General features: G+C 42.9%; 1 protein-coding gene across 2 annotated transcripts in view; it reads left to right on the top strand.

Moving 5' to 3' along the window:
• The window catches only part of snd1 (staphylococcal nuclease and tudor domain containing 1), a 1,066,795-nt gene that overhangs the window by 17,402 nt on the left and 1,023,338 nt on the right, over window positions 1–26,055 (top strand). For both annotated transcript variants that reach the window (XM_068059385.1, XM_068059386.1), the window contains exons 3-8: window positions 342–462; window positions 5,105–5,186; window positions 8,572–8,732; window positions 17,107–17,198; window positions 23,657–23,815; window positions 25,116–25,222. In XM_068059385.1, coding sequence (XP_067915486.1) covers window positions 342–462; window positions 5,105–5,186; window positions 8,572–8,732; window positions 17,107–17,198; window positions 23,657–23,815; window positions 25,116–25,222 — 722 coding nt within the window. The remainder of the gene's footprint in view (window positions 1–341; window positions 463–5,104; window positions 5,187–8,571; window positions 8,733–17,106; window positions 17,199–23,656; window positions 23,816–25,115; window positions 25,223–26,055) is intronic.

The raw sequence follows: 26,055 nt of genomic DNA, 5'->3' as shown, positions 1-26,055 counted from the left end.
TATTTTGTCTTCCAAGTCCAGAGAAAGCTGCCTTACCCTTTAATTAATACAGTTAATATGAGGAATGCTGATCAGGATTTTATATACATATAGTTTGTGATATATACATTTGCCACTCAGTGCTAGATTTATATATTCTAGCATAATTATCATAGAGGGGGTAGAAACCCTTAGCTATTTGATCTAACAAGCTTGTTCTATTAATTTCACTTATTTTACTAAATGAGTAGTTTCCCTTTTCAGAAAAGCATTTAGTTGTCAATTGGACCACTTTGCTATTTACCTATCTTCATTGTCCTACAAGTTTGTTACTCGTGTACATTATTTCTTCTCTTTTACAGCCTTGGGCTTGGCCAGCTCGAGAGTTTCTCAGGAAGAAACTGATTGGAAAAGAGGTGTGTTTCACTGTGGAGTACAAGACTCCCCAGGGTCGTGAATATGGAATGGTTTACCTGGGCAAAGGTTAGTGAAGTATTCTTCATACAAGCTGGAGATGTCGAATAAACTGCATCAAGTTGTCTCCACCTCAGCCACTGTATATTGGAAGGGGAAAAATATTACTTGGTGAATATATCCTCAAACTTTGGGTCTGCAATCATAAAATAGTATCTCATTTTTCATATTGCATAAGGATATCTCCATATGCAAAGAATGATTGCTTCAATGAAAATATAAAAAACTTTATGCCTTCTGTATCAGGAGTTCCGATAACTTGACACAAGTAACTTGTTTAGTAACTTTGTTATCTTAATTAGATTGTAACTAATTTACATATTTCTTGTCCTCATTTTGGTATCCAATGGCTGGGACCAGTTCCAGTAATTCTTTTGATAAATGTAAGTGACAAGTCGAGGCCTATAGGATGGGCGCCATTAGGATTAAGCGTCCTTTCTGCTTTAGCTGGCCTCTCACTGCAAGAGGGAGGGGAAAACCATAACATGTGTTCTCACACACTCCCCTACATGTACAGAATGACCAGTAAATTGTATGTATTTTCTCTTCTAAGCGTCTGCTTTCTGTCCCATGTTCCAAAGTATCTGGATTTTCTCTTTTGGTTTTTGTCGATCTCCATTCATCCACTGAGCACAGATCATTAATTCTCTGGCTTTTGCCACTGATGGATCCACAGTAATTTCTGGAACTGACTGGATAGCTCAATGGAAAGCTGGCATAGACTCTGGCTGAATGGCCTCCTTCTGTACCATTATGACTCTGACTCTCCATGCCTTCTCTCCACATCGAAAAATGTCTTGCTTTTAGAATCATAGAATGTTTCCAACACAGAGGCCAGTAAGCCCAATGTGTCTGTACCAGCTCTCTGTGAGAGCAACTTGGCTTGTCCCACTCCTCTGCCTTTTCCCACAGCCCTGCAAATCTTTTCAGATAATTATCCAATTCACCTTTGAAAGCCACAATCAAATTCGCCTCCACCACACTCAGGCAGTGCATTCCCGATCCTAACCACTTGCCGCATAAAAACACTTTTTCCTTATGTAGCTTTTGTTTCTTTGGCCAATCACTTTAAATCAGTGTTCTCTGGTTTTTGACCCTCCCACCAATGGGAACAGTATCTCCCTATCTACTCTGTCCAGATGCCTCATGATTTTGAATTCCTCTATCAAATCTCTTCAACCTTCTCGAAGGAGATCAGCTCCACCTTCTCCAGTCTGTCCTTATAAAAGTCCCTCATCACTGGAACCATTTTTGTAAATCTTTCTGCACCCTCTCCATTGCTGTCGCATCTTTCCTAAAGTGTGATGCCCAGAATTGGGCGCTACTGCAGTTGAGGTCGAACCATTGATTTAGAAAGGTTCACCATGACTTCCTTGCTATTGTACTCTGTGCCTCTATTTATAAAGCTCAGAATGCTGTGGTCCTAATACCGACCCTTGTGAAATCCCACTGTATACCTTCCTCCAGTCTGAGAAACAACCGTTCACCATGACTCTTTCCTGTGACTCATCCAACTTTGTATCCATGCTGCCACTATCCTTTTTATTCGAAGAGCTTCAACTTGGCTGATGAGCCTGCTATGTGGCACTTTATTGAATGCCTTTTGAAAGTCCATTTACACCACATCAATCACATTACTTCCATCAGCCCCCTATGTTACCTCATCAAAAAAAACAAATTAAAACAAATTCAATCAAATTAACTGTGATTTGCCATAAATCCATGCTGGTTTTCCTTAATTAATCCACATTTGTCAATGACTATTAAGTGTTGTTCTGGGTTATTGTTTCTAAAAGCTTTCCCACCACTGAGGTTAAACTGACTGGCCTGCAGTTGCTGGGCTTATCCTTAGACCCATTTTTGAGCAAGGGTGTGCCACCCCTATATCTAAGATGGATTGGAAGATTATAGCCAGTGTCTCTTCAGTTTCTAGCCTTATTTCACAGATGTATATAAAATCATAGAAAATTTGTGATGCTGAAGGAGGCCATTCGGCCCATCATGTCAGTGCCGGCTGACGGAGCTACTCTTCGTAATCCCATTTTCCTGCAATTGATCTGTGGGTCATGGCTCTTCAAATAGACATCCAAATATTTTGTAAATGTGGTAAAGGTCTCTGCCTCTACCATCCTTTTCAGGCAGTGGGATCCAGGTCCTTACTACCTTCTGGGTGAAAAAATGTTTCCTCATCTCCCACTGATCCTTCCACCAATTATTTTATATCTTTGACCCCTCTGCTAAGGTAAATAGGTCGTCCCTATTTACTCTATATAGGCTCCTCATAATCTGAGAGAGAGAGTCATAGAGAGATACAGCACTGAAACAGACCCTTCAGCCCACCGAGTCAGTGCTGACTGCCACCCATTTATACTAATACTACGTTAATCCCATATTCCCTAACACATTCCCACCTGCCCTCAATTCTCCTACTACCTACCTACACTAGGGGCAATTTACAATGGCCAATTTACCTATTAACCTGCAAGTCTTTGGTTGTGGCAGGAAACCGGAGCACCCGGCGGAAACCCACGCCGTCAGAGAACTTGCAAACTCCGTACAGGTGATACCCAGAACCAAACCTGGGTCACTGGAGCTGTGAGGCTGCGCCACTGTGCCGTCCATATACACCTCAATTAAGTCACATCTCCACGTCCTCTGTTCCAAGGAAAACAACCCCAGCCTATCCAGTCTTTCCTTTTGTAGCTAAAATTTTCCAGTCCTGGCAAGATCCTCGTAAATTTCCTCTGCACCCTCTCCAGTGCAATCACATCTTTCCTGTAATGTGAGCAGTACTGAAGCTATAGTCTTAACTAGTGATGTATACAGTTCTAGCACAACCTCCCTACTTTTGTATTCTATGCCTTGGCTGATAAAGGAAAGCATGCCATATGCCTTGCTAGCTACCTTACCTGACCCATCCTGCTACCTTTAAGGATCTGTGGACTTAGACTCCAAGGTTCCTCTGTTACTCCACGTGACTCAGTCGCCTTCCATTTATTTGTTCCCTTGCCTTGTTGCAACTCTCAAAATGCATTACCTCACACCTCTCCAGATGAATTCCATTTCCCACTTTTCTGCCCAATTGACTAGATCATCTATATCTTCCTGCAGTCGAAAGCTTTCCCCCTCACTGTCAACCAAATGGCCAATTTTTGTATCATCTGCAAACCTCTTTTTGTGTCTAAATCATGAATATAAACTGCAAAAAAAGTGAACAAATACTGAGCCCTGTGGGACCCCGCTGATATCTGTCTTCCAGTCACAAAAACACCAGTCAACCATTATCCTTACTGCCGCAAAGCCAATTTTGGATCCAATTTGCCATTTCTTTTTTCACTTCCCTTTTGAAGTTTCTATATTTAGCCTGGTTCTCACTTGTATTATCAACCTGACATCTGTCATAAGCATCCTTTTTCGGCTTGATCTTGATCTCTTTCATCATCCAGGGAGCTCTGGCTTTGTTTGTCCTACCTTTTCCCCTTTGTGGGAATGTACCTTGACTGTACCTGAACTCATCTTTAAAAGCAGCCCATTGTTCAGTTACAGTTTTGCTTGCCGATCTTTGATTCCAGTTTACCTGGGCCAGGTCCATTCTCATCCCATTGAAATTGGCTCTCCCCAATTCATTGTTTTTACTCTGAATTGCTCCTCCTTGTTTTCTGTAGTTAACCTAAACCTTGTGATACTATGATTACTGTCCTCTAAATGATCCCCTACTGATACTTGATCCACTTGTTCCACCTCTCAAGAACCAGAAGCCTCCTTCCTCGTTGGACCAGAAACATACTGATGTAGAAAATTCTCCTGAACACACTTCAGAAACTCCCCCCCTTCTGTCTTTTACATTAGTAATATTTCAGTCTATATTAGGATAAAGTCCCCTATTATAACTATTTTATAGTTTTTGCATCTGTGTAATTTCAAATTTGTTGCTCTATATCTTTCCCAATAGTTGGCAGCCTCTAGAATACACTCAGTAGTGTAATGGTACCTCTATTGTTTCTGAGAATCGATTTGGTTCAAGCTATCATTGACTCCTCTTGGCAATCTTTTTCTCCAGCACTGTAATATTATGCTTAATCAATACTGCCACCCCTCCTCCTTTCCTTCCCTATCTTTCCTGAGCACCTTGATTCCAGGAATATTTAGTAGCCAGGTCTCCGTTGTCACCTCATCATATTTCCACGTGACTACCTGCGCCTCCAGCTCACCAACTTTATTTGCCACACTCTGTTCACACACATGCACAGTAAACCCAGTTTTGCTGCTAAACTGTCTATATTTAGGATTCAGTGATGTTCATTTTTGTGGTTTAAAGAGTTATCTGAATTCTTGAATAAATAGATTTGTTTTTGAGCAGTCTGTTTACTTGGAATAAGCACATACTCCATTAGGAGTGGAAGGAAAAGGCCATTTAGCTCATTAATCCCAGTCTCTCCCACATACCATGACATCTGTGCTGTTGTGGCCTTCAGCTCATCCAACCCAATCTAGAAATTTCTGATTATTTTGGCTACTTTTATAAAACCTATCTAGTTCCTGCTGGATGAACCTTCATACAAGGCTGTTACTTGGTTTCTAGATTACTGTTTTCTGTGTCATAGTTTTCTTAATGCGCTGTGACTTTTTTTATGTCATTCTTGTAATTTAGATACAACAGGGGAGAACATTGCAGAATCATTGTTAACTGAGGGGTTGGTTGCAGTTCGTAGGGAAGGAATTCGAGGAACAAAGTGAGTATTTCATTTAAAAAAAAAACTCGATGAATTGGAAGAAACTGAAAGGATTTTTTGTGTTCTCCTTGCCTTCCACAATCCAGAGTAACACTAGACTTGCTAACTTGACGGGAGGCAATGGCTGTTTGCTTGAAATACTAAATCATTTTTCTCTCTCTCCAAATGTACATTGGTTTTTGGGGTTGATGAATATTTGTCTTGAATATGATTTGATGGGAAAGGTCCGGGTGCTGGGTTAATGAAGAGGAAAAGATGGTAGCATTAAGTTTCTCTCTCTCCCCCCCCCCCCAAAAGTCCCATTTGAAATGAATAATAACTGATCCATTCCAAGTGTTTGCAAACTAGGGGGCCGCGTAGCATTGATCTCTAACCTCAAATGCTACCTCAAATGATGAGGTAGTCTCATAACTGTTGAACAACAGCGTTTAACCCTGGAAGATTTGTAAATTAAAGCTTGCTGAAATCCTTTTGAAGTGTGGGATAGAAGTGGCATGCATTTATTTGAGTGTTGATTGTTGTTTTGTTCCATCTTGCTGCCTTTGTACAGTGAGGGGGTGATTTATGGGAAACTCATTAGCTTTTTAAATCAAATTGCTGGGAGAACTGCAAGTGGTGCTGCAGTTATCTCTCATTTCTTAGTTCTTTCACCCCCTCCCACCATCTTGCCCTCAGAACAGTGATGTGCTGTCGTAAGTTTGCATTTTTCTCAGATGGAAAGGTGACTTGCTCTTGCTCTCCCTGTTCCTGTGGGGATGTGCCATCTCCAGTGATTTGACTGAAATTGGAAACCTCACTGTGTGGGGAATTGATGGAGTGGGGTGGGAACCTGTTTTTCATCCATCACAGGTGTGCGCAGTATGAACTGACATTTTTCTTTGATTTTTTTTTTTCTCTGCCAATTTTCTCCCCTCCAGTTGGAGGTATCATCTACAGGCCCAAGAGCTCCCTGGTATCTTAACCAATTGATATTTCTGTGTGAGCTGAGGCAGTTGGTGTTGGACCGGTTTTGGTCACTGGAGTAACTTAGTCAAGGCAGATTGGATTATTTTTCTCTCAGCTGGGCTTTCTGGGTAGCAATTGAGAGTGGGTTGTCTTGGCATTTCTTCTCCCGCTCCCATCCTGCCCAGCACCTTTTATCCCATCCCTTCCCATCCAAACTCTAGATGTTGAAATCAATTGTAGCGCCCCTACTATGTTAGTAGCTATGTCAGTTAATTTGGTAAAGACTGAAGCTCGAAACTAGGGCCTGCCGACTGCATTTCCCTCGGTTGCTAACTGCTTGAGTTACTGAGAGCCTAATCTGTAATTTCCAATGACCAAGTTTAACTTGTCTGCCTAAAATTTGGTAGGTTGGGGGGGTTGGGTGCACAGTGGAAGAAAATGTGTTAAGGATTTAGAAAATGGAGCAGTTTGCTATTCTTTCAGTAGGTGGTATAAAGCATTAGGAAACCTGTTATGCACTAGAGTAGTTGGGTATGTGTTACATACGAAATAGCAGGGGAAGGCCACTCAGCCCCTCGAGCCTGCTCCGCTATTCAACAAGATCATGGCTGATTTGATTGTAACCTGAACTCCACATTCCCGCCTACGCCCGATAACCTTTCACCCCCTTGCTTATCAAGAATATATCTACCTCTGCCTTAAAAATATTAAGACTCTGCTTCCTCTGTCTTTTGAAGAAGAGTTCCAAGGACACTCGACCCTCAGAAAAAAATTATCCTGATCTCTGTCTTAAATGGATGACCCATTATTTTTAAACAGTGACCCCTAGTTCTCGATTCTCCCACAAGAGGAAACATTCTTTCCACATCCATCCTGTCAAGACCCCTCCGGGTCCTATATGTTTCAATCAGGCCGCCTCTTACTCTTCTAAACTCCAGCCGATACAAGCCCAGCCTGTCCAACCTTTCCTCAAAGACAACCTGTCCATTCCAGGTATTCATCTAGTAAACCTTCTCTGAACTGCTTCCAACTCATTTACATCCTTCCTTAAATAAGGAGACCAATACTGTACACAGGTACTCCAGATGTGGTCTCACCAATGCCCTGTATAACTCTATCATAACCTCCCTACTGTTGTATTCAATTCCCCTCACAATAAATGACATACTATCATCTTTCCTGAATGTGCTGCTCCTGCCTACCAACCTTTTGCGATTCATGCACTAGGACACCCAGATCCATTTGCATCTCAGAGCTCTACAATCTCTCATCATTTAGATAATATGCTTTTTTATTCCTCCTGCCAAAATGGACAATTACACATTTTCCCACATTATACTCCATTTGCCAGATCTTTGCCCACTCACTTAACCTATCTATATCCCTTTGTAGCTTCGTGTCATCAGCAAATTTAGCAGCCACACCTTCAGTCCCTTCATCCAAGTCATTTATATAAATTGTAAAAAATTGAGGCCCCAGCACTGATCCCTGTGGCACATCACTCATTACACCTAGCCAACCAGAAAATGACTCATTTATGCTTACTCTCTGTTTCCTGCTACCTAGCCAATCTTCTATCCATGTCAATATGTTACCCCCTACACCATGAACTTTTATTTTCTGCAGTAACCTTTGATGTTTCACTTTTATCAAATGCCTTCTGAAAATCCAAGTACAGTACCGGTTGCCCTTTATCCCACAGCACACAATACTACAAAGAACTCCAATAAATTGATTAAACATGATTTCCCTTTCACAAAATCATGTTGACTTTGCCTGATTACCTTGAATTTTCCGAAGTGCCCTGCTATAACATCTTTAATAATAGCTGGTGACATTTTCCCTTTGACGGATGTTAAGCTAACCCGCCTGTAGTTTCCTGCTCTCTGTCTCCCTCCCTTTTTGAATAAAAGTTAGTGCCAGAGATTCCTCGCATGATGAATTCCCACTATCAGCCCATTATGTTAGATGATGCTAGAGAAGACCATCAGGTTACATAGAATTACAGTACAGAAACAGACCATTTGACTGAACTAGTCTCTGCTGGTATTTATACTCCACTGAGTCACTCTGCACTTCAAAATAGTGGCAAAGGGTTTTTTCTTTCTCCACCTGATCTGTAAGACAGCACCTCTGACAGTGCAGAATGCCTTCTGTACCGCACTGGAGTGTCAGTTTAGATTTTGTGCTCAAGTCTCTTGGGTGGGAATTGAACCTACAACCTCTTGACTCAGAGGCAAGAGTGGCACCCATTGAGCTACTGCTGACACAAGGTACAGGAAACACACGATCATGTAGATACTTCCTAGGTTCAAGAGCTATGTTGGTAGAGGCCTGGGAGCAAGCTGCCCACTAGGTAGAAAAATGGTATACAGGATTTTATCTGACGTTCCATTCTCCTGAGCCCCTATCTGCTAATTTTGTTGTATTTTTCTCTTAGCCCTGAGCAAGCCAAACTTTGTGAACTTGAGGATCAAGCGAGAGCTGCTAAGAAAGGAATGTGGGGTGATGGAGGCGGTTCACACACTATTCGAGATCTGAAATATACCATAGAGAATCCTCGCCATTTTGTGGATTCCAATCATCAGAAACCAGTTAATGGTTAGTGAACCAAGCTAACTGTTCCTGTCTGCTCTATCTTTTGATGCTTCATCTTTGAGCCTTGAGTGCACTCAGTCTGTTCAATTCTTGATGTCTGTATTCTGTTGGTTATGGCTAACTGGCAAATTAGCACTGTTTTAGACACTATTTATAAAAGATACTGCTCATTATGTCACATGTGTGATGGTTAAGTGACTGACATACCAAAATAAAAGCGATGGGATTTGTCTTGGCACCTGAGCTTTCTCCCCATGTTTTGGGTTCCCAAACATAGCTTTTGGGGAAACATCAAGTAGAAGCTGGTTGTTTTTCTTCGAGGAAGGGAGTTACCACCTGTGCTTTTCTTGTTTTTTTTTTCCTTAGTGGTTGTTACTGAGCAGCACTGGGTCAGGTGGGAAGGAGCTCACTTATTCACTGTTTTGGCTACAGGTGATGTTTGGTGCAAGGATACCGGGAGTTGTGTCTTCTACAAAATTGCTGATATTGTGAAGCTCTGATATATAGACTTTTGGTTATGGCTTGTGAAGCTGGGATTCTTCTTAAATTTGATAGGGGTGTCCAAAATCATGAAGTAAGTAAAGAGAAATTATTTCCAATGACAGAAGGGTTAGTAGCCAGAGGATTTTTTTTTTTAAACTTGAGTTATGATCTGGAATGCACTGTCTGAAAGAATGGTTGAAGTAGATTCAGTAATAACTTTCCAGAAGGAATTGTATAAATACTCGAAAAATAAAACCTTTATAGGGCTATGGGGGAAAAGGCGATGTTCTTTCAAAGACCCAGTGCAGGCAAGATGGGTCAAATGACCCCCTTCTGTGCTGTTCACAGCAGCTGCATCCCCTCTTGCTGTGGGACTCTTGGAAATGCAGTGTTCACAGTTGTTGGTCACCCCCTCTATTACAAGGTTCAGAGACTGAGCTTGGATGAAGTCTTGCAATTGAGGCACACTCATAATAAATTGGAAGGAATTATGATTGGTGTTAACTGCTCTTTTATTCCACCTGACTAGTTTTATAGAGCAGATGGGAGCAATGGGTCACTAACTTGAAGTTACTAAGGCTGTGTTGCATCTTGAATTAAGAGACTTATGGCGAATTTACTCTCTGAAGTTCCTCCACCCTCAACTGCCAGGACCTCATGGACTTCTTTGTCACAAAGGTTGAGACCATCCGATTAGCTGCCTCTGCCACTTTACTCCTTTCCGCGAGTCCACTGGGCCAAAAACTGCAAGATCTCCCACCCCACCCGCCCTAGCCTTAAACTTGCATCATTCTCTCTAGTTTATCTCCTATCTCGTCTTGTGTCCTCTCTGATCTTGTCTTGACTATGAGACCCACTTGCTCTTTCTCTGTTCCCACTAAACTGCTGTTGAATTTCCCTTCCTGGGTTCTGTGTTAGCTGGTATTGTTAATGATTCTCTGTGTTCAGGTGCTGTCCCTCTTTCCTTCGGATCTGTTGCCATCACCCCTCTCATCAAATAAAACAACCCCTGACCCCACCATGCTTGAAAACTACTGGCCCATCCCCAACCTCCCTTTCCTCTCCAAAATCCTGATCACCTTACAGATCTGTGCCCTTCTTTCCCAGAGCTCCATGTTTGAATCCCTCCAATTATGTTTCCACCTGTGCCACAATATCTAAACAGCTCACTTCATAGTCGCAAATGACATCTTACCTGCCTCTGACAAAGGTAAACTATCCCTCCTTAAGCTGCTCAACCTGTTTGCAGCCTTTGACTTGGTTGACCACACCATCCTCATCCAATGCCTCTCCACTGTTGTCCAGCTGGGTAGGACTTTGCTGCCCTGGTCCCATTCTTATTTGTTTAATTGTAGCCAGAGTATCACCTGCAATGGCTTCTCTACCTGGTCCTGCACCGTTGCGTCAGGTGTCCCCCAAGGATTTATCCTTGGCCTCGCCCTCCTATTTCTCATCTGGATGCTGTCCCTCAGTGATAGCATCTGAAATCAGAGTCATTTTTCACATGTATGCTGACAACACCCAGCTCCACTTCTCTTGACTCCTCCCCTGTCTATAAGCTATGAGACTGCTTGCCTGACATCCAGTCTTGGATGAGCAGAAATTTTCTCTAGTTAAATATTGGGAAGCCTGAAGCCATTGTCTTCGATCTCCATTACAAACTCAGTTTCCTAACCACTGACTTCGTCCTTCGCCCTGGCAACTGTCTGAGGTTGAACCGGACTTCGCAACCTTGCTGTCATATTTGACTCTGAGATGAGCTTCTGACCACATAACCATGCCATCACTAACACTGCCTATTTCCACCTCTGCCGCATCACCCAACTCTGCCCTTGCCTCAGCTCATCTGCTGAAGCCCTCAACTGTGCCTTTGTTACCTCCTAGACTTGACTGTTCCTGGCCAGCTTCCCACATTCTACCCTTTGTAAATTTTAGGTCATCCAAAAGTCTGCTGCCTGTGTCTTTGCCTGCACCAAGTCTTGTTCACCCATTAGCACTCTGCTTGCTGACCTACATTGACTCCTGGTTAAGCTATGCCTTGATTTTAAAATTCTCATCCCAGTTTTCAAATCCCTGCATGGCCTCGTTCCCCCACCACCCCTTCCCTGATCTGTGTAATCTCCTCCAGCCCCACAACCCTCTGTGCTCGTCTAATTCAGGCCTCTTGAACATCCCCAATTTTAATCCCTCCACGATTGGTGGCTGTGCCTTCAGCTGCCTAGGCCCTAAACTCTGGAATTCCCTCTCAGCAACTGTTCTGCCTCTCTAACTTTCCCCTTTTAGGATGCTCCTTAAAACCTACCTCTTGACAAAGCTTTTGGTTATCTGCCCTAACAGCTCCTTATGTGGCTTTGTGTCAAACTGTGCTTCATAATGCTCCTGTGAAATGCCTTGGGGCGTTAAATTATTATGTTAATGGTGCTATATAAATGCAAGTATTTATTGCATATAGCAACTAACCAATTAATTCTCGTGTGGAGAATGTACACTGCAATCAGGGTTGAGGACTTGGAGTTTACATATGAACTAGGAGCAAGAGTAGGCTATTTGACCCCTCGAGCCTGCTCTGCCATTCTATAAGATCATGGCTGAGTTGTTTGTGGACTCAACGCCACTTTCCTGCCAACCCAATAGCCTTTGACTCCCTTGTTTGTCAAGAATCTGTCTACCTCTGCCTTAATGACCTCAATGACCCTGCTTCCACTGCTCTCTGGGGAAGAGAGTTCCACAGACTCACGACCCTATGAGAGAAAAAATATCTCCCCATCTTTGTTCTAAATGGGAGACCTGTTGTTTTTAAACTGTGCCCCCTAGCTTCAGTCTCTCCCACAAGGGGAAACATCCTTTCAACGTCCACACTGTCAAGTCCCCTTAGGATCTTGTATGTGTCAAGAAGATCACCTCTCATTCTTCTAAAGTCCAATGAATACAGACCCAATCTATCCATCTTTCCTCATGAGATAACCCTCTCATCCCAGGAATCAGTCAAGTGAACCTCTCTGAATTGCTTCCAATGCAATTATGTCCTTTCTTAAGTAAGGAGACCAAAAAGGTACACTATACTGTAGATGTGATCTCACCAATGCCCTGTCCAAGTGCAGCAAAACATCTCTACTTTTATGTAACGCACCAAGGCTTCTTCGACAGCACCTTCCAAACCCACAACCTCTACCACCTACAAGGACAAGGGTAGCCGCTGCATGAGAACTCCACCACCTGCAAGTTCCCCTCCAAGCCACACACCATCCTGACCTGGAACTATATTGCCATTCCTTCACTGTCGCAGGATCAAAATCCTGGAACTCCCTTCCTAACAGCACTGTTGGTGTACCTACCCCATATGGACTGCAGTGGTTCTAAAAGGCAGCTCGCCACCATAACCTCGAGGGCAATTAGGGATGGGCAATAAATGCTAGCCTAGCCAGCGATGCCCACATCCCATGAACAGATAAAAAAAATATTCTATTTCCCTTGCAATAAATAGCAGCATTGCATTTGCCGCCTTAATCACTTGTTGAACCTGCATGCTAACTTTGTGTTTTGTGTATTAAGCCATCCAGATGCCTCTGCATCTGAGTTCTGCAATCTTGCTCCATTTAAATATGTCGCTTTTCTATTTTTCCAGCCAAAGTGGACAAGTTCACACTTTCCTGCATTATACTTCATCTGCCAAATCTTTGCCCACTCACTTAACCTATCTATATCCCTTTGCAGACTCCTTATGTCCTCTTCAACTTACTCTCCTACCTAGCTTTTGTGTCATCAGCAAATTTAGCAACCATACATTCTGTCTCTTCATCCAAGTCGTTGATATTGATTGCAAATAGTTGAGGCCCCAGCATTGATCCCTGTGGCACTCCACTAGTTACAGCTTGCCAACCTGAAAAAGACCCTTTTATGTCTACTCTGTTTCCTATTAGCTAACCAATCCTCTATCCGTGTGTTATGTTACCCTCTACACCACGAGCTCTTATTTTGTTTAGTAACCTTTGATGTGGTACCTTGTCAAATGCCTTCTGGAAATCCAAGTACACCGCATCCCCAGGTTAAGCCTGTAGTTTCCTGCTTTTGTCTCCCTCCTTTCTTGAATAGCAGAGTTACATTTGTTATTTTCCAATCTGATGGGACCTTTCTAGAATCTAGGAAATTTTGGAACATTAAAACCAATGCATCCACTATCTCAGCAGCCACTTCTTTTAAGACCCTAGGGTGAAGTCCATCAGAACCTGGGGACTTGTCAGCTTTTAGCTCTAATAATTTTCTCAGAACCCTTTCCCTGGTGATAGTAATTGTGTCAAGTTTCTCCCTTCCTTTCAACTCTTTATTCACAATTATTTCTGGGATGTTATTAGTATCCTCTACAGCGAAGACTGATGCAAAAAGTCTGTTCAGTTTCTCCGCCATTTCCTTATTATCCATTGTTAACTCCCCACACTCACCCTCTAAGACTATCACTCACTTTACTTTTTTTCCTTTTTAAATACCCGTAGAAGCTCTTTCTAACCATTTTTATATTTCTAGCTAGCTTTCTCTCATACTCTAATTTCTCTCATTCTTTTAGTCATTCTTTGCTTTTTAAAAATATTCTGTCCAATCTTCTGACCTGCCACTGCTCTTTGCTGAATTGTACACTTTTTCTTTCAATTTGTTACTATGTTTAACTCCCTTAGTTAGCCACGGATGGTGAGTCCTTCCCCTAGAGTCTTTCTTTCTCACTGGAATGTATCTATGCTGAGTGTTATGAAATATCTTCTTAAATGTCTGCCATTGCATCTCTACTGACCTATCCCTTAATCTCATTTCTCACTTTACCTTAGCTAGCTCTGTCTTCAAACCCTCATAATTACCCTTCTTTAAGTTTAAAACATTAGTCTTAGATCCATTCTTCTCACTCACAAACTGAATATGAAATTCAATCCTCATGTGATCACTGCTACCTAAGGGCACCTTTTACTATGAGGCCATCAATTAATCCTGTCTCGCTACACGTTACCAGATCTAGCGTAGCCTGCTCTCTGGTTGGCTGCTCTAAGAAACTGTCCCGAAAACACTCCATGAACTCCTCCTTCCAGGCTACTTTTGCCAACCTGATTTGTCCAAACTATCTGTAGATTAAAATCACCCATGATCATCACTGTACCTTTCTCTTAAGCCCCCATTGTTTCTTCTTGTGCACCCTGCCCTTTAGTGTGGTTACTGTTTGGGGGGGGTCAATAAACTACTCCCACAAGTGACTTTCTACCTTTATTTATTTTTTTTATCTCTACCCAGACTGATCCTACATGTTGAGTTTTAGAACTAAGGTCACCTCTTTCTATTGTACTAATGTTATCCTTAATTAACAGAGCTGCCCCATCACATTTTCCTAGTTTCCTGACCTGAAATTTCATGAACTCTTGAATGTTGCAGCCATGTCTCTGTAATGGCCATCAGATCATGCATATTTATTTCTATTTGAGCTATTAATTCATTTGTTTTGCTACGAATGCTACGCACATTCAAATACAGAGCCTTTAAATTTTTTTTACTATTTATACAACCTCTAGCCGTAGCTACTTGCACACTCTTAATTTTGTTCATTCTGTTCCTTCCTGTCACGCTCATTATTATTTGCCTTATTGCTACCTTGCTCTTGCCTTGTCCTTTTTCTTTATATTCTCTCACTTGATCTCTCGCCTCCACTATTCAGTTTAAATCCTCTTTATCACCCTGGTTATATGACTCGTCAGAACACTGGTCCCAGCATGGTTCAGGTGAAGTCTGTCCCAACGGTACAGCTCCCACTTTCCCCAGTACTGGTGCCAGTGCCCCGTGAATTGAAACCCATTCTCCCACGCCAATCTTTGAGCCATGCATTTAATGCTAATCTTATTTACTCTACTCCAATTTGCTCTTGGCTCAGGTGATAATCCAGAGATTACCTTTGGGGTTCTGCTTTTAAATTTAGCCCCTAGCTGCTCATACTCTGTGTACAAAGCCTCTTTCCAGTCCTATCTGTCATTGGTATCCACATGGACCATGACAGCTGGGTCCTCTCCAGCCCTGAGCAGATGTCCTGAACCCTGGCACTGGGGTAGGGCAACCCTGCCTTCTGGACTCACTCTCGGCTACAGGGAACTGTGTCTATCCCCCTGACTATACTGTCCCCTAATACCACTACATTCCTATTTACTCCCCCCACTTGAATGGCTTTCTGTACCATAGTGCCATGGTCAGTTTGCTCATCCACCTTGTAGTCCCCACTCTCATCCATACAAGCTGAAAGAACCTCAAACCTGTTGGGCAATTGCAGGGGCTGAGGCTCCTCCACCTCTGCTTTCTTGATCCCCTTATCTGCTGCACTAGCAGTCACACCCTCCTGTCCCTGACCAAATCAGAAGACCCTATCCTATGGGGAGTGACTACCTTCTGGAACAAAGTGTCCAAGTAACTTTCCCCCTCCCTGATGCATTGCAGTGTCTGTAGCTCGGCCTCCAGCTCATCAACTCTGAGCTGAAACTCCTCTAGCTGTAGGCACTTCCTGCAGACGTGGTTGCTGTGAATTTCACTGGTGTCCACAAGATCCCACATACTGTAGCTGCAACACATCACCTGCCCTGTCATCCTGATTGTGTTTTAAATAACTAATTATTTAATTAATAGGACATACTCACCAGCCAATCTATGAAGCTTTACTACAATCAGAAAAGAAAACCTTCGAATTACTAAAATTACCCGAGTTTTTGGGAAGATAGATGAGAGAAACTCTCACCAACCAGTCAACGACCTGTTTTCTGTGTCACGCTTAGATTTTTTTTTCCTCATAATGCGGTCGGTCTGCTGTGGTGGCCTTGACTGGCTAGCTCTTTAATGGTCTCTAGGTCCTGCTCCTTCCCACCACTGCCGCTCTTTAATGGCCTCTGGGTCGCGCTCCTTCCCGCCACCACTCTTGACGGTCTCCCGGTCTCGCTTGCTTTTGCTCCTTGTCGCCATCACCACTCTTTCGTGGCCTCCAGGTCTCACTTCTTCCAGCTGCCGCTGTTTGGTCTCCTGGTCTCGCTTGCTTTTGCTGCTCCTCGCCACTGTCGCTCTTTCGTGGCCTCTGGGTCTCGCTTCTTCCTGCCATCGCTCTTTAACTGTTTGCAGGTCTTGCCCTCTCTTGCTCTTTCATGGCCTCCGGGACTTGCTCTCCTTTGAACAGCTGAGGTTTCACTTTCTGTTTTAGTTCCAGATTTCATCCTTTGCTCTGTGGTACACTCTTCCTTCTGAGTCAGGGGTTGTGGGATCAAGCCATCACCAAGACTGCTTATCACCACCTCTCCAACATCACCTACCTCCATCTTTGCTTCACACTCCATCGTGCTTTTGTTAATTTTAGGTTCCAGTGTTGATTCTTGCTGGTCTCCATCCTCTACCATAAACTCCCAGCTTGTTCAAAGCTCAGCCAGCTACATGCTGTCCTGGTCATCCATCCTACCTGTTTTCCCTGACCAGCACCTGTATTTTGCACCACCAAGGATTGAGTTTAATATTTTCCATTTTCATGATTGTGCATACCCAACCTCTTCAACCTTCTCTAACCTCACGTACTGCAATCCTGTCTAAATGTGGATTTTACAATCTCGCTTACCTATTGATAGAGCCTTGGGATGAACACTCTAGAACCCACTCCTTGAACCCATTTGTCTCTTCACTTCTCTCCACCTTTTTATTTAAAAAAAAAAAAAATTCCTTTCTTGACATTTTGGTTATCTCTTGGCTCAGGGTCTGTTTGTTGTGATCCCCTTTTTTGCCCCTCTCTTTCTCTGCTCTCTAAACACCTTTGTTTTCTATATTAAAGAGGCCACACGAATGCAAGTTTCTGTTGTGCTTTGTTTCAGGGATGTAGACTGAATTTATTTTCTTTTTTAAACAGCTGTCATTGAGCATGTGCGAGATGGAAGTGTGGTGAGAGCTTTGTTGCTGCCTGACTACTACCTGGTGACAGTTATGCTTTCTGGCGTTAAGGTACATCTGTGGAGCAAGGTTTCTGTTGCATTTCATGTGTAACTGCAATGACTTGCCATGCTTGCAGGTTCAGACTGATTTCCAATCTGGACAAGGTTGAGGTTGTAAGCTCACAGTAGATGTCACTGATTTCCTATTGCACTGTGCCACCCTTTATTAAAAAAAAACATACTCTAGCTAATTGTCCAATCACAATCCCATCCAGTGTGTTTTTAGAATGTCTGTCAAAATACTAAAATGTAATTCTTCGTTTAACCTCGGCTGCCAATACTTAGTACTACTCTCACAACAAAAGCAAAATACTGCAGCTGCTGGGATTCTGAAATAAAAACAGAAAATGTTGGAAATACTGCGGAGAGAAATACTTATTTCAGTTCAATGACCGTTCTGATGAACAGTTATTGACCTGAAACATTAACTCTATCTCTCTATCCTCAGATGCTATCTGACCTGCTGAGTATTTCCAACATTTTTTGTTTTTAACTCTATTATTCCACTGAAAGTAGAGGGTAGAGAAAAATGTTGGAAAGGTTAAAAGTTCTTTTGGTAGCAAAATCTCCCTCTCACTTTCCTGAGCCCTAATATTCAAGAATAAGTTGACATTTCTGTGGGCATTTAATATTCTCTTTCACCCCTCTCCATTATAAGGGATATCCCTATTTAGTTATTTTGGAAGTTTATTTATGGTTTTTTACTAGGTTGAGTGTTGAAAGATCTTGATGGTAAATTGGTATTTTTCATTCGCGAATTAAACTTTGCTGCTGGAGTTTGACTGTCAGAGTTCATCTCTGCCCCAGTAATGCTGCCATGGAGGATGCATGTGAGCACCTGTGATCCTTTGAGTTTTAATTTTTCTTTGAACAGAGTCTTGTTGCTCAGGGAAGATGCAGCCAGAGGATTGCATGCCCGCCGCATCCTCTCCCTACTCAATAGGGAAGGTATTGCCAGGTTGCTCATGCTCAACTTGAGGCTGTCTGGTGATGACGTCATGGGAGTAAATTAACTTTCAGTAAATTATTTTTTTGTTTTTATTCCTTCCTATCACCTGGTTTTCCTGTGTTGTCCATCATTGCTGGAGGTATCGGCACAAGATGCTGTGAAGCCAGCTGATGTGTAAGGGTAGCTTAAGGGTCTGCCCTTCCTTTGGGGAAGTACTTGAACCCCCCCCCCCTTGGTATCTTCTCCCGCTCCACTTCATCTTCTCTTCACGTCATTGGGAGCTTTCCCCAGTATCCTGGACAATATTTATCCATCAATCAACATCGCTAAAAGCAAGCATATTATCTGGTCATTATCACATTATTGTTTGTGGGAGCTTGCTGTATGCAAATTGACTGCCGTGTTTCGTATATTACAACATTGACTGCGTTCACTGGTTGTAAAGTACTTTGGGATGTCCTGGGGTTGTGAAAGGATCAATACAAGTGCAAGTCTTTATTTCTTTTATGTTTCATGTTGCTTGTCATGGCTGGGTGGGGGGGGGATAGGGAATTCCTTAAAATCAGTCACAATTTTGGAAACTGAATTGAGCTCTGGTGTCATTACTATCATCTACATATTTATAAATTTCTGGTAAAAATGATACTTCATCCCATTCCAGACATTGTACTTGCAAAATAATTATCAAATGCTGGTTGGTTGAGTTGGAACCTGATCTTTCAATCTGCAAAGTTCAGTGGTCAAACAAGGAATCATCTGACTTTGTGCTCAGATACAGCAATCTGGCCTTCGAGCTAGAGGAATTTAAATACTGTTCTTCAATAGTCGAATAATATATTGTACATGACCTAGTAAAATACTTGCCTTATAGGAACAGAGGAGCAGGAGTAGGCCATTCAGCCTGTCGAGCCTGCTCCGCCATTCAGTCAGATTATGGCTGATCATCTACCTCAGTCAATTTCCCGCTCTATCTCCGTATCCTCCCTTGATGTCGTTATCTATCGATTTCTGTCATGAACATGCTCAATGATTGAGCTTCCACAGCCCTCTGGAGTAGAGAATTGCAAAGATTCACCACCCTCTGAGTGAAGAAATTCCTCCTCATCTCTATTTTAAATGGCCTACCCCTTCTTAGGTTATGTCCACTAGTTCTAGACTCACCAGCCAGGGGAAACATCCATTATGAGTGCTTGATTTATTGAGAGCAATATCGCAGGAGATTTATTTAAAAAAAAATATTGTGCTAAGTGACCAGTTATTACTGCTGAGGTATGGAGCACTTTTTGTTTCTAGTCCCCGGTATCATTATTAGGCACTCCTGAGGACTGGGTTAATATGGAGATGAGAGTAAAATTCATTTTATGTTTTCCCATCCAGCACTTTTAGATCAGATATTGCATGATTAAATGCAGAGTAAAGATCACTCTACTCTTGAACAATGTACCTGAACTTGAGAAAGGAGTCCCTTTTACTCGAGTAACATCTTTCCAGTTCCTGCATCAGTCACCCGATGGCCTCTGGAGTTGCAAACAGTGTCATTTAACTGTCAACATTAGTACATGCCAACAGTAACTAGATTGAAACTGGTCAAACTGATGTTGTCTGGACTTTTTATAGCCAGCACACAAAGGAAACTTGCATCATCATTGTGTAATCTTATCAATCTGGGCAAGGCTCCTGAAATGAAAGACCAGTATATACCCACTGTAGCTCCCAATCTCTTCTGTAACCATGGAAAAATTCACCTTTCATTATTTAATAAATTCCGTTAACAGGTATTGCTTCACTTCATCTCATTATGGCACTCCAGTGTCTGCACTCGCAAGTCATTGCTGTCATTAAACCTGTGCATTCTGGAAAGCATCACATCAAAGGGGCTGGCTTAAACCACATAGTGGCTTTGGATGAAGAAAGCCTTTTGACCCATCACCTAATTTCACAATACTAATCCAGCTATCTTTCCATTAAAACTTTTAAAATCCACCTGAAGGTGCAGACAGATCTGTTTAATGTATCGCTTTTAAAAAAGAAAAGGTACTTCTGACAATACAGTGCTCCCATCAAAGAACAGTACAGCACAGGAACATGCCATTTGGCCCTCCAAGCCTGCGCCGATCTTGATGCCTGCCTAAACTAAAACCTTCTGCACTTCCGGGGACCGTATCCCTCTATTCCCATCCTATTTATGTATTTGTCAAGATGCCTCTGAAATGTCACTATCGTACCTGCTTCCACCACCTCCCCCGGCAGCAAGTTCCAGGCACACTCCACCCTCTGTGTAAAGAACTTGCCTCGCACATCCCCTCCAAACTTTGCCCCTCTCACCTTAAACCTATGTCCCCTAGTAACTGACTCTTCCATCCTGGGAAAAAGCTTCTGACTATCCACTCTGCCCATGCCGCTCATAACTTTGTAAACCTCTATCATGTCACCCCTCCACCTCCGTCGTTCCAGTGAAAACAATCTGAGTTTATCCAACCTCTCATAGCTAATGCCCTCCAGACCAGGCAACATCCTGGTAAACCTCTTCTGTACCCTCTCCAAAGCCTCCACGTGGCGACCAGAATTGCACGCAATATTCTAAGTGTGGCCTAATTAAAGTTCTGTACAGCTGCAGCATGACTTGGCAATTTTTATACTCTATGCCCCGACCGATGAAGGCAAGCATGCCGTATGCCTTCTTGACTACCTTATCCACCTGCGTTGCCACTTTCAGTGACCTGTGGACCTGTACGCCCAGATCTCTCTGCCTGTCAATACTCCTAAGGGTTCTGCCATTTACTGTATACTTCCCACCTGCATTAGATCTTCCAAAATGCATTACCTCACATTTGTCCGGATTAAACTCCATCTGCCATTTCTCCACCCAAGTCTCCAACCGATCTGTATCCTCTGACGATCCTCATCACTATCCGCAACTCCACCAACCTTTGTGTCGTCCGCAAACTTAATAATCAGACCAGCTACATTTCACTCCAAATCATTTATATATACTACAAAGAGCAAAGGTCCCAGCACTGATCCCTGCGGAACACCACTAGTCACATCCCTCCATTCAGAAAAGCAGCCTTCCACTGCTACCCTCTGTCTTCTATGACAGAGCCAGTTCTGTATCCATCTTGCCAGCTCACCTCTGATCCCATGTGACTTCACCTTTTGTACCAGTCTGCCATGAGGGACCTTGTCAAAGGCTTTACTGAAGTCCATATAGACAACATCCACTGCCCTTCCTTCATCAATCATCTTTGTCATTTCCTCAAAAAACTCAATCAAATTAGTGAGACACAACCTCCCCTTCACAAAAACATGCTGCCTCTCGCTACTAAGTTCGTTTGTTTCCAAATGGGAGTAAATCCTATCCCGAAGAATCCTCTCTCATAATTTCCCTACCACTGATGTAAGGCTCACCGGCCTATAATTTCCTGGATTATCCTTGCTACCCTTCTTAAACAAAGGAACAACATTGGCTATTCTCCAGTCCTCTGGGACCTAACCTGTAGCCAATGAGGATACAAAGATTTCTGTCAATGCCCCAGCAATTTCTTCCCCTGCCTCCCTCAGTATTCTGGGGTAGATCCCATCAGGCCCTGGGGACTTATCTACCTTAATGCTTTGCAAGACACCCAACACCACCACCTTTTTGATAATGAGATGACAGACTATCTACACTCCCTTCCCTCGGCTCATCATCCACCAAGTCCTTCTCTTTGGTGAATACTGATGCAAAGTACTAATTTAGTACCTCTCCCATTTCCTCTGGCTGCACACATAGATTCCCTTCTCTGTCCTTGAGTGGGCCAACCCTTTCCCTAGCTACCCTCTTGCTCTTTATAAAAAGCCTTAGGATTACCCTTAATCCTGTTTGCCAATGACTTTTCATGACCCCTTTTAGCCCTCCTGATTCCTTGCTTAAGTTTCTTTCTACTGTCTTTATATTCCTCAAGGGATTCGTCTGTTCCTAGCCTTCCAGCCCTTACGAATGCTTCCTTTTTCTTTTTGACTAGGCTCACAATATCCCGCGTTATCCAAGGTTCCCGAAACTTGCCAAACTTATCCTCCTTCCTCACAGGAACATGCTGGTTCTGGATTCTAATCAACTGACATTTGAAAGACTCCCACGTTTCAGATGTTCATTTACCCTCAAACAGCCGCCCCCAATCTAAATTCTTCAGTTCCTGCCTAATATTGTTATAATTAGCCTTCCCCCAATTTAGCACCTTCACCCGAGGACTACTGTTATCCTTATCCACAAGTACCTTAAAACTTATGGAATTATGGTCACTGTTCCCGAAATGCTCCCCTACTGAAACTTCGACCACCTGGCCGGGCTCATTCCCCAATACCAGGTCCAGTACGGCCCCATCCCTGGTTGGACTATCTACATGTTGTTTCAAGGAGCCCTCCTGGATGCTCCTTACAAATTCTGCCCCATCTAAGCCCCTAGCACTGTGAGTCCCAGTCAATATTGGAGAAGTTAAAATTACCCACCACCACAACCCTGTTACCTTTACATCTTTCCAAAATCTGTCTACATATCTGCTCTTCTACCTCCCGCTGGCTGTTGGGAGGCCTGTAGCAAACCCCCAACATCGTGACTGCACCCTTCCTATTCCTGAGCTCCACCCATATTGCCTTGCTGCACGACCCCTCCGAGGTGTCCTCCCGCAGTACAGCTGATATTCTCCTTAACAAGTAATGCTGCTCCCCCACCCTTTTTACAACCCCCTCTATCCCGCCTGAAGCTTCTAAATCCTGGAACATTTAGCTGCTAATTCTGTCCTTCCCTCAACCAAGTCTCTAATAGCAACAACATCATAGTTCCAAGTACTAATCCAAGCTCCAAGTTCATCTGCCTTACCTGTTATACTTCTCGCATTGAAACAAATGCACTTCAGACCACAGTCCCGCTGTGCTCTGCAACATCTCCCTGCCTGCTCTTCATCTTAGTCTTACTGGCCTTATTTACTAGTTCCCCCTCATTTTTTTTACTTGCTGTCCTACTGCTCTGGTTCCCACCCCCCTGCCACACTTGTTTAAACCCTCCCGAGTGACGCTAGCAAACCTCGCAGCCAGGATATTTGTGCCCCTCCAGTTTAGATGCAAACCATCCTTCTTGTACAGGTCCCACCTGTCCCTGAAGAGATCCCAATGGTCCAGATATCTGAAACCCTCCCTCCTACACCAGCTGTTTAGCTGCACTATCTTCCTATTTCTACCCAGATGCAGGGTAAATTTCTCCAGTCCATCCTTTCTAGCATCATTAGGGTACCATGGTGCCTACTTAGGTCATGTGTTTATAGTTACAACCATTTGTCCCAGTAACAAGAGTACGACCAACTGAGGCAAACTGACGATTCTCAATGACTGTAATGTTATCCACTTTTACACAGAATTTCTTTGAGTTACTGAAGTTAATTTGAGTGAAATTTTCACTAAGAACCGTGGTTTTGCTGATTCTATAGGTAGTATACTTATTAATATACATGAAGTTTCTAATTTTTTTTTACTCATTTGCACAGTGCCCGACATTTAAACGTGAAGCTGATGGGACAGAAACACCAGAACCATTTGCAGCTGAAGCAAAATTTTTCACAGAATCGCGCCTTCTGCAAAGGGATGTCCAGATCATCTTGGAGAGTGTGCAGAATCAGGTCATTCTTGGAACCATCCTTCACCCGGTGAGTTTTGACAAAAGGCAGAATGACCCCACAGATGCTCTTCCTGTGCCATTTGCCAAAGATTGTGCATGTAGGACAGATGTATATGAAAATTAGGAATATTATTGTGTTGTTACCATGCACTTGAAGGTCAGATAGAGTAAATCACCTTCTGCACTATCTATCAAATGCTTTCAGATCAGATGCAGGGTAAATTTCTCCACTCCATCCCATTGACCATTCTCAGGTTGACTGTAAAGTGGATGACTTGCATTTTCAAGCCCCCTCTATCATGCCTGACACTCTTTTGCATCTTATGGCCACTTTCTAAGTGTTGGATGGTTCATTGAGTGATAACTAAAAACTTCGCCAGAGTGACATTTGACCATCTGTGCCATGAGTTTTGACAGGATGTTCAATCTTAAGACTTTGACAAACCCTTCTCCTGGGCTGCTTTTGTGCTTTATTCTTGGACTTAGAAGAATATGTGTGGACTGTATACTGCTCTGTACCTCTGATACTGCAGATTTAATCATCTCAATAGATGGATGGTAAGAATATGAAAGTGCTAAACACTGATGTTTCTGCATCTGATGAAAATAGTTTAGACGATGGTAGCCTGTAGATTTCATTGTGCACCCTTGTTTCTGCCATCATCTGTCTGACAGGTGACCATTGGGGTGACTTGTCCTTTGTAACTTTATCTTGGTTTCTCCTCCATCTTTTAAAAAACTTAACTCTTGCTTGGTGGGTACTCTTGCTGATCTCCCAAGCTTTGGGACTCTTCTGCATGAAGCAGCATGGGAGCAAGCCTGTGTTCTTTCACTTGGTATAGTATTGGTATGTAGATGTGTTATGTTAGACTGTCTGAGAAGCTGTCTCAGTGAGCAGCAAGACTGAAAATAGCTGAAGCTGCTCAATTCTGCCATCTGCTGGGAATGCTGTTGTTTGCAGTAGGACAAATAATCTTCCAAGTGCCAGTGGTGCAGGAGGAAATAGGGGAAGAGGCATCGTGCTAGCAATGAGCTGGGGGAAAACAGCGGAAGACTTGGTCTGTTTTATGGCTCTTGCCCCCACTGAAGCATTCAATGCGATATAAGTGGGAGCAAGCCTCCTACCACCTCTATTTCACTGGTTTGTGCTGGAAGTACGACTGTATTGGGCTCTGCTGTTTTAAAGGAGATGCATGGGAGTCTACAACAGTCAAAGGCAAGAGAATGCACTGTCTTTTCTGTTTGGTGATGTAACCAGACAAATTGTTTTTTTTTACATTTAAAACAAAAAAAATGCACACACTAGATTCCTCTCATTTCATCCACAGAATGGCAATATCACTGAGCTGCTGCTTCGTGAAGGATTTGCGCGCTGTGTTGACTGGTCGATTGCAGTTTATACACAGGGTCCAGAAAAACTTCGAGCTGGTGAAAGGTAAATTGTTTGACTGTGTGATTTGGCAAATAGAATGTATTTCATGGAACTCAAAAATAAGGCAGAAATACAATGGCAAATTTTATTTGAGAGCATTTAAACCATTGGGTGTGCAGACATTTGGCACCCCATTCTACTTTTAGCTTCATCTGATCACTGTGCAAACAGTTGCTCCTGTTGAAATGTGCGAGGTGAGCAAAGCAATTGATTTTTAAAATTGCTTGCACAGTGATCAGATGAAGTTGAGCAGAAGGGGTGCCAAATTTCTTCTTGGGGTAGTTGAGGAGTAATTGTAGTAATGTGGCAGGTAGCATAGATGTTACTCTCCAAGCCTCAGATGTGCCAGGTATAAATGTGCCTTTCATTGTGTATCTGAAGTGGCTGTACGGGCATGACAGGTGTTCTGTGTTGCCAAGATAGGGAGGGAATAATCAGCCATGGTTCCTGACTGCTATTGAGCGCTCAATGGAATGTGGTATATTTGGTGAAGACTCGGTGAAGCTTGGCTTTTGTGCTGCCCTTCCCTCAATGAATTGCTCTCCTTTCGTCAGATATGAATAATCAATTGAATGAGTTACTAGAAGTTAAGCAGTGTCAGTGGGACTGTTCCCAAGGAGTCAGTGCCTGGAGTGTAGGAGAGAAAGAAAAAGCGAAAAATCTGAACCCTCTCATCACTGCGTCCACCCAAAATCCTTACCCAGGGTACTCAAATATGGAATAGAAAACTATTTTGAAGTGAACATTTAGGTACAGCAAGCAGTTAGGAAGACAAATATGTTAGTTTTTGTAAGGGCTTAGGGTATAAGAGTAAGGAAGTCTTGCTGAAATTATGT

The sequence above is a fragment of the Heterodontus francisci genome, chromosome 27, assembly GCF_036365525.1.
Source record: "Heterodontus francisci isolate sHetFra1 chromosome 27, sHetFra1.hap1, whole genome shotgun sequence".
Lineage (NCBI taxonomy): Eukaryota > Metazoa > Chordata > Chondrichthyes > Heterodontiformes > Heterodontidae > Heterodontus > Heterodontus francisci.
This window is presented reverse-complemented; position numbering and strand designations above follow the sequence as displayed.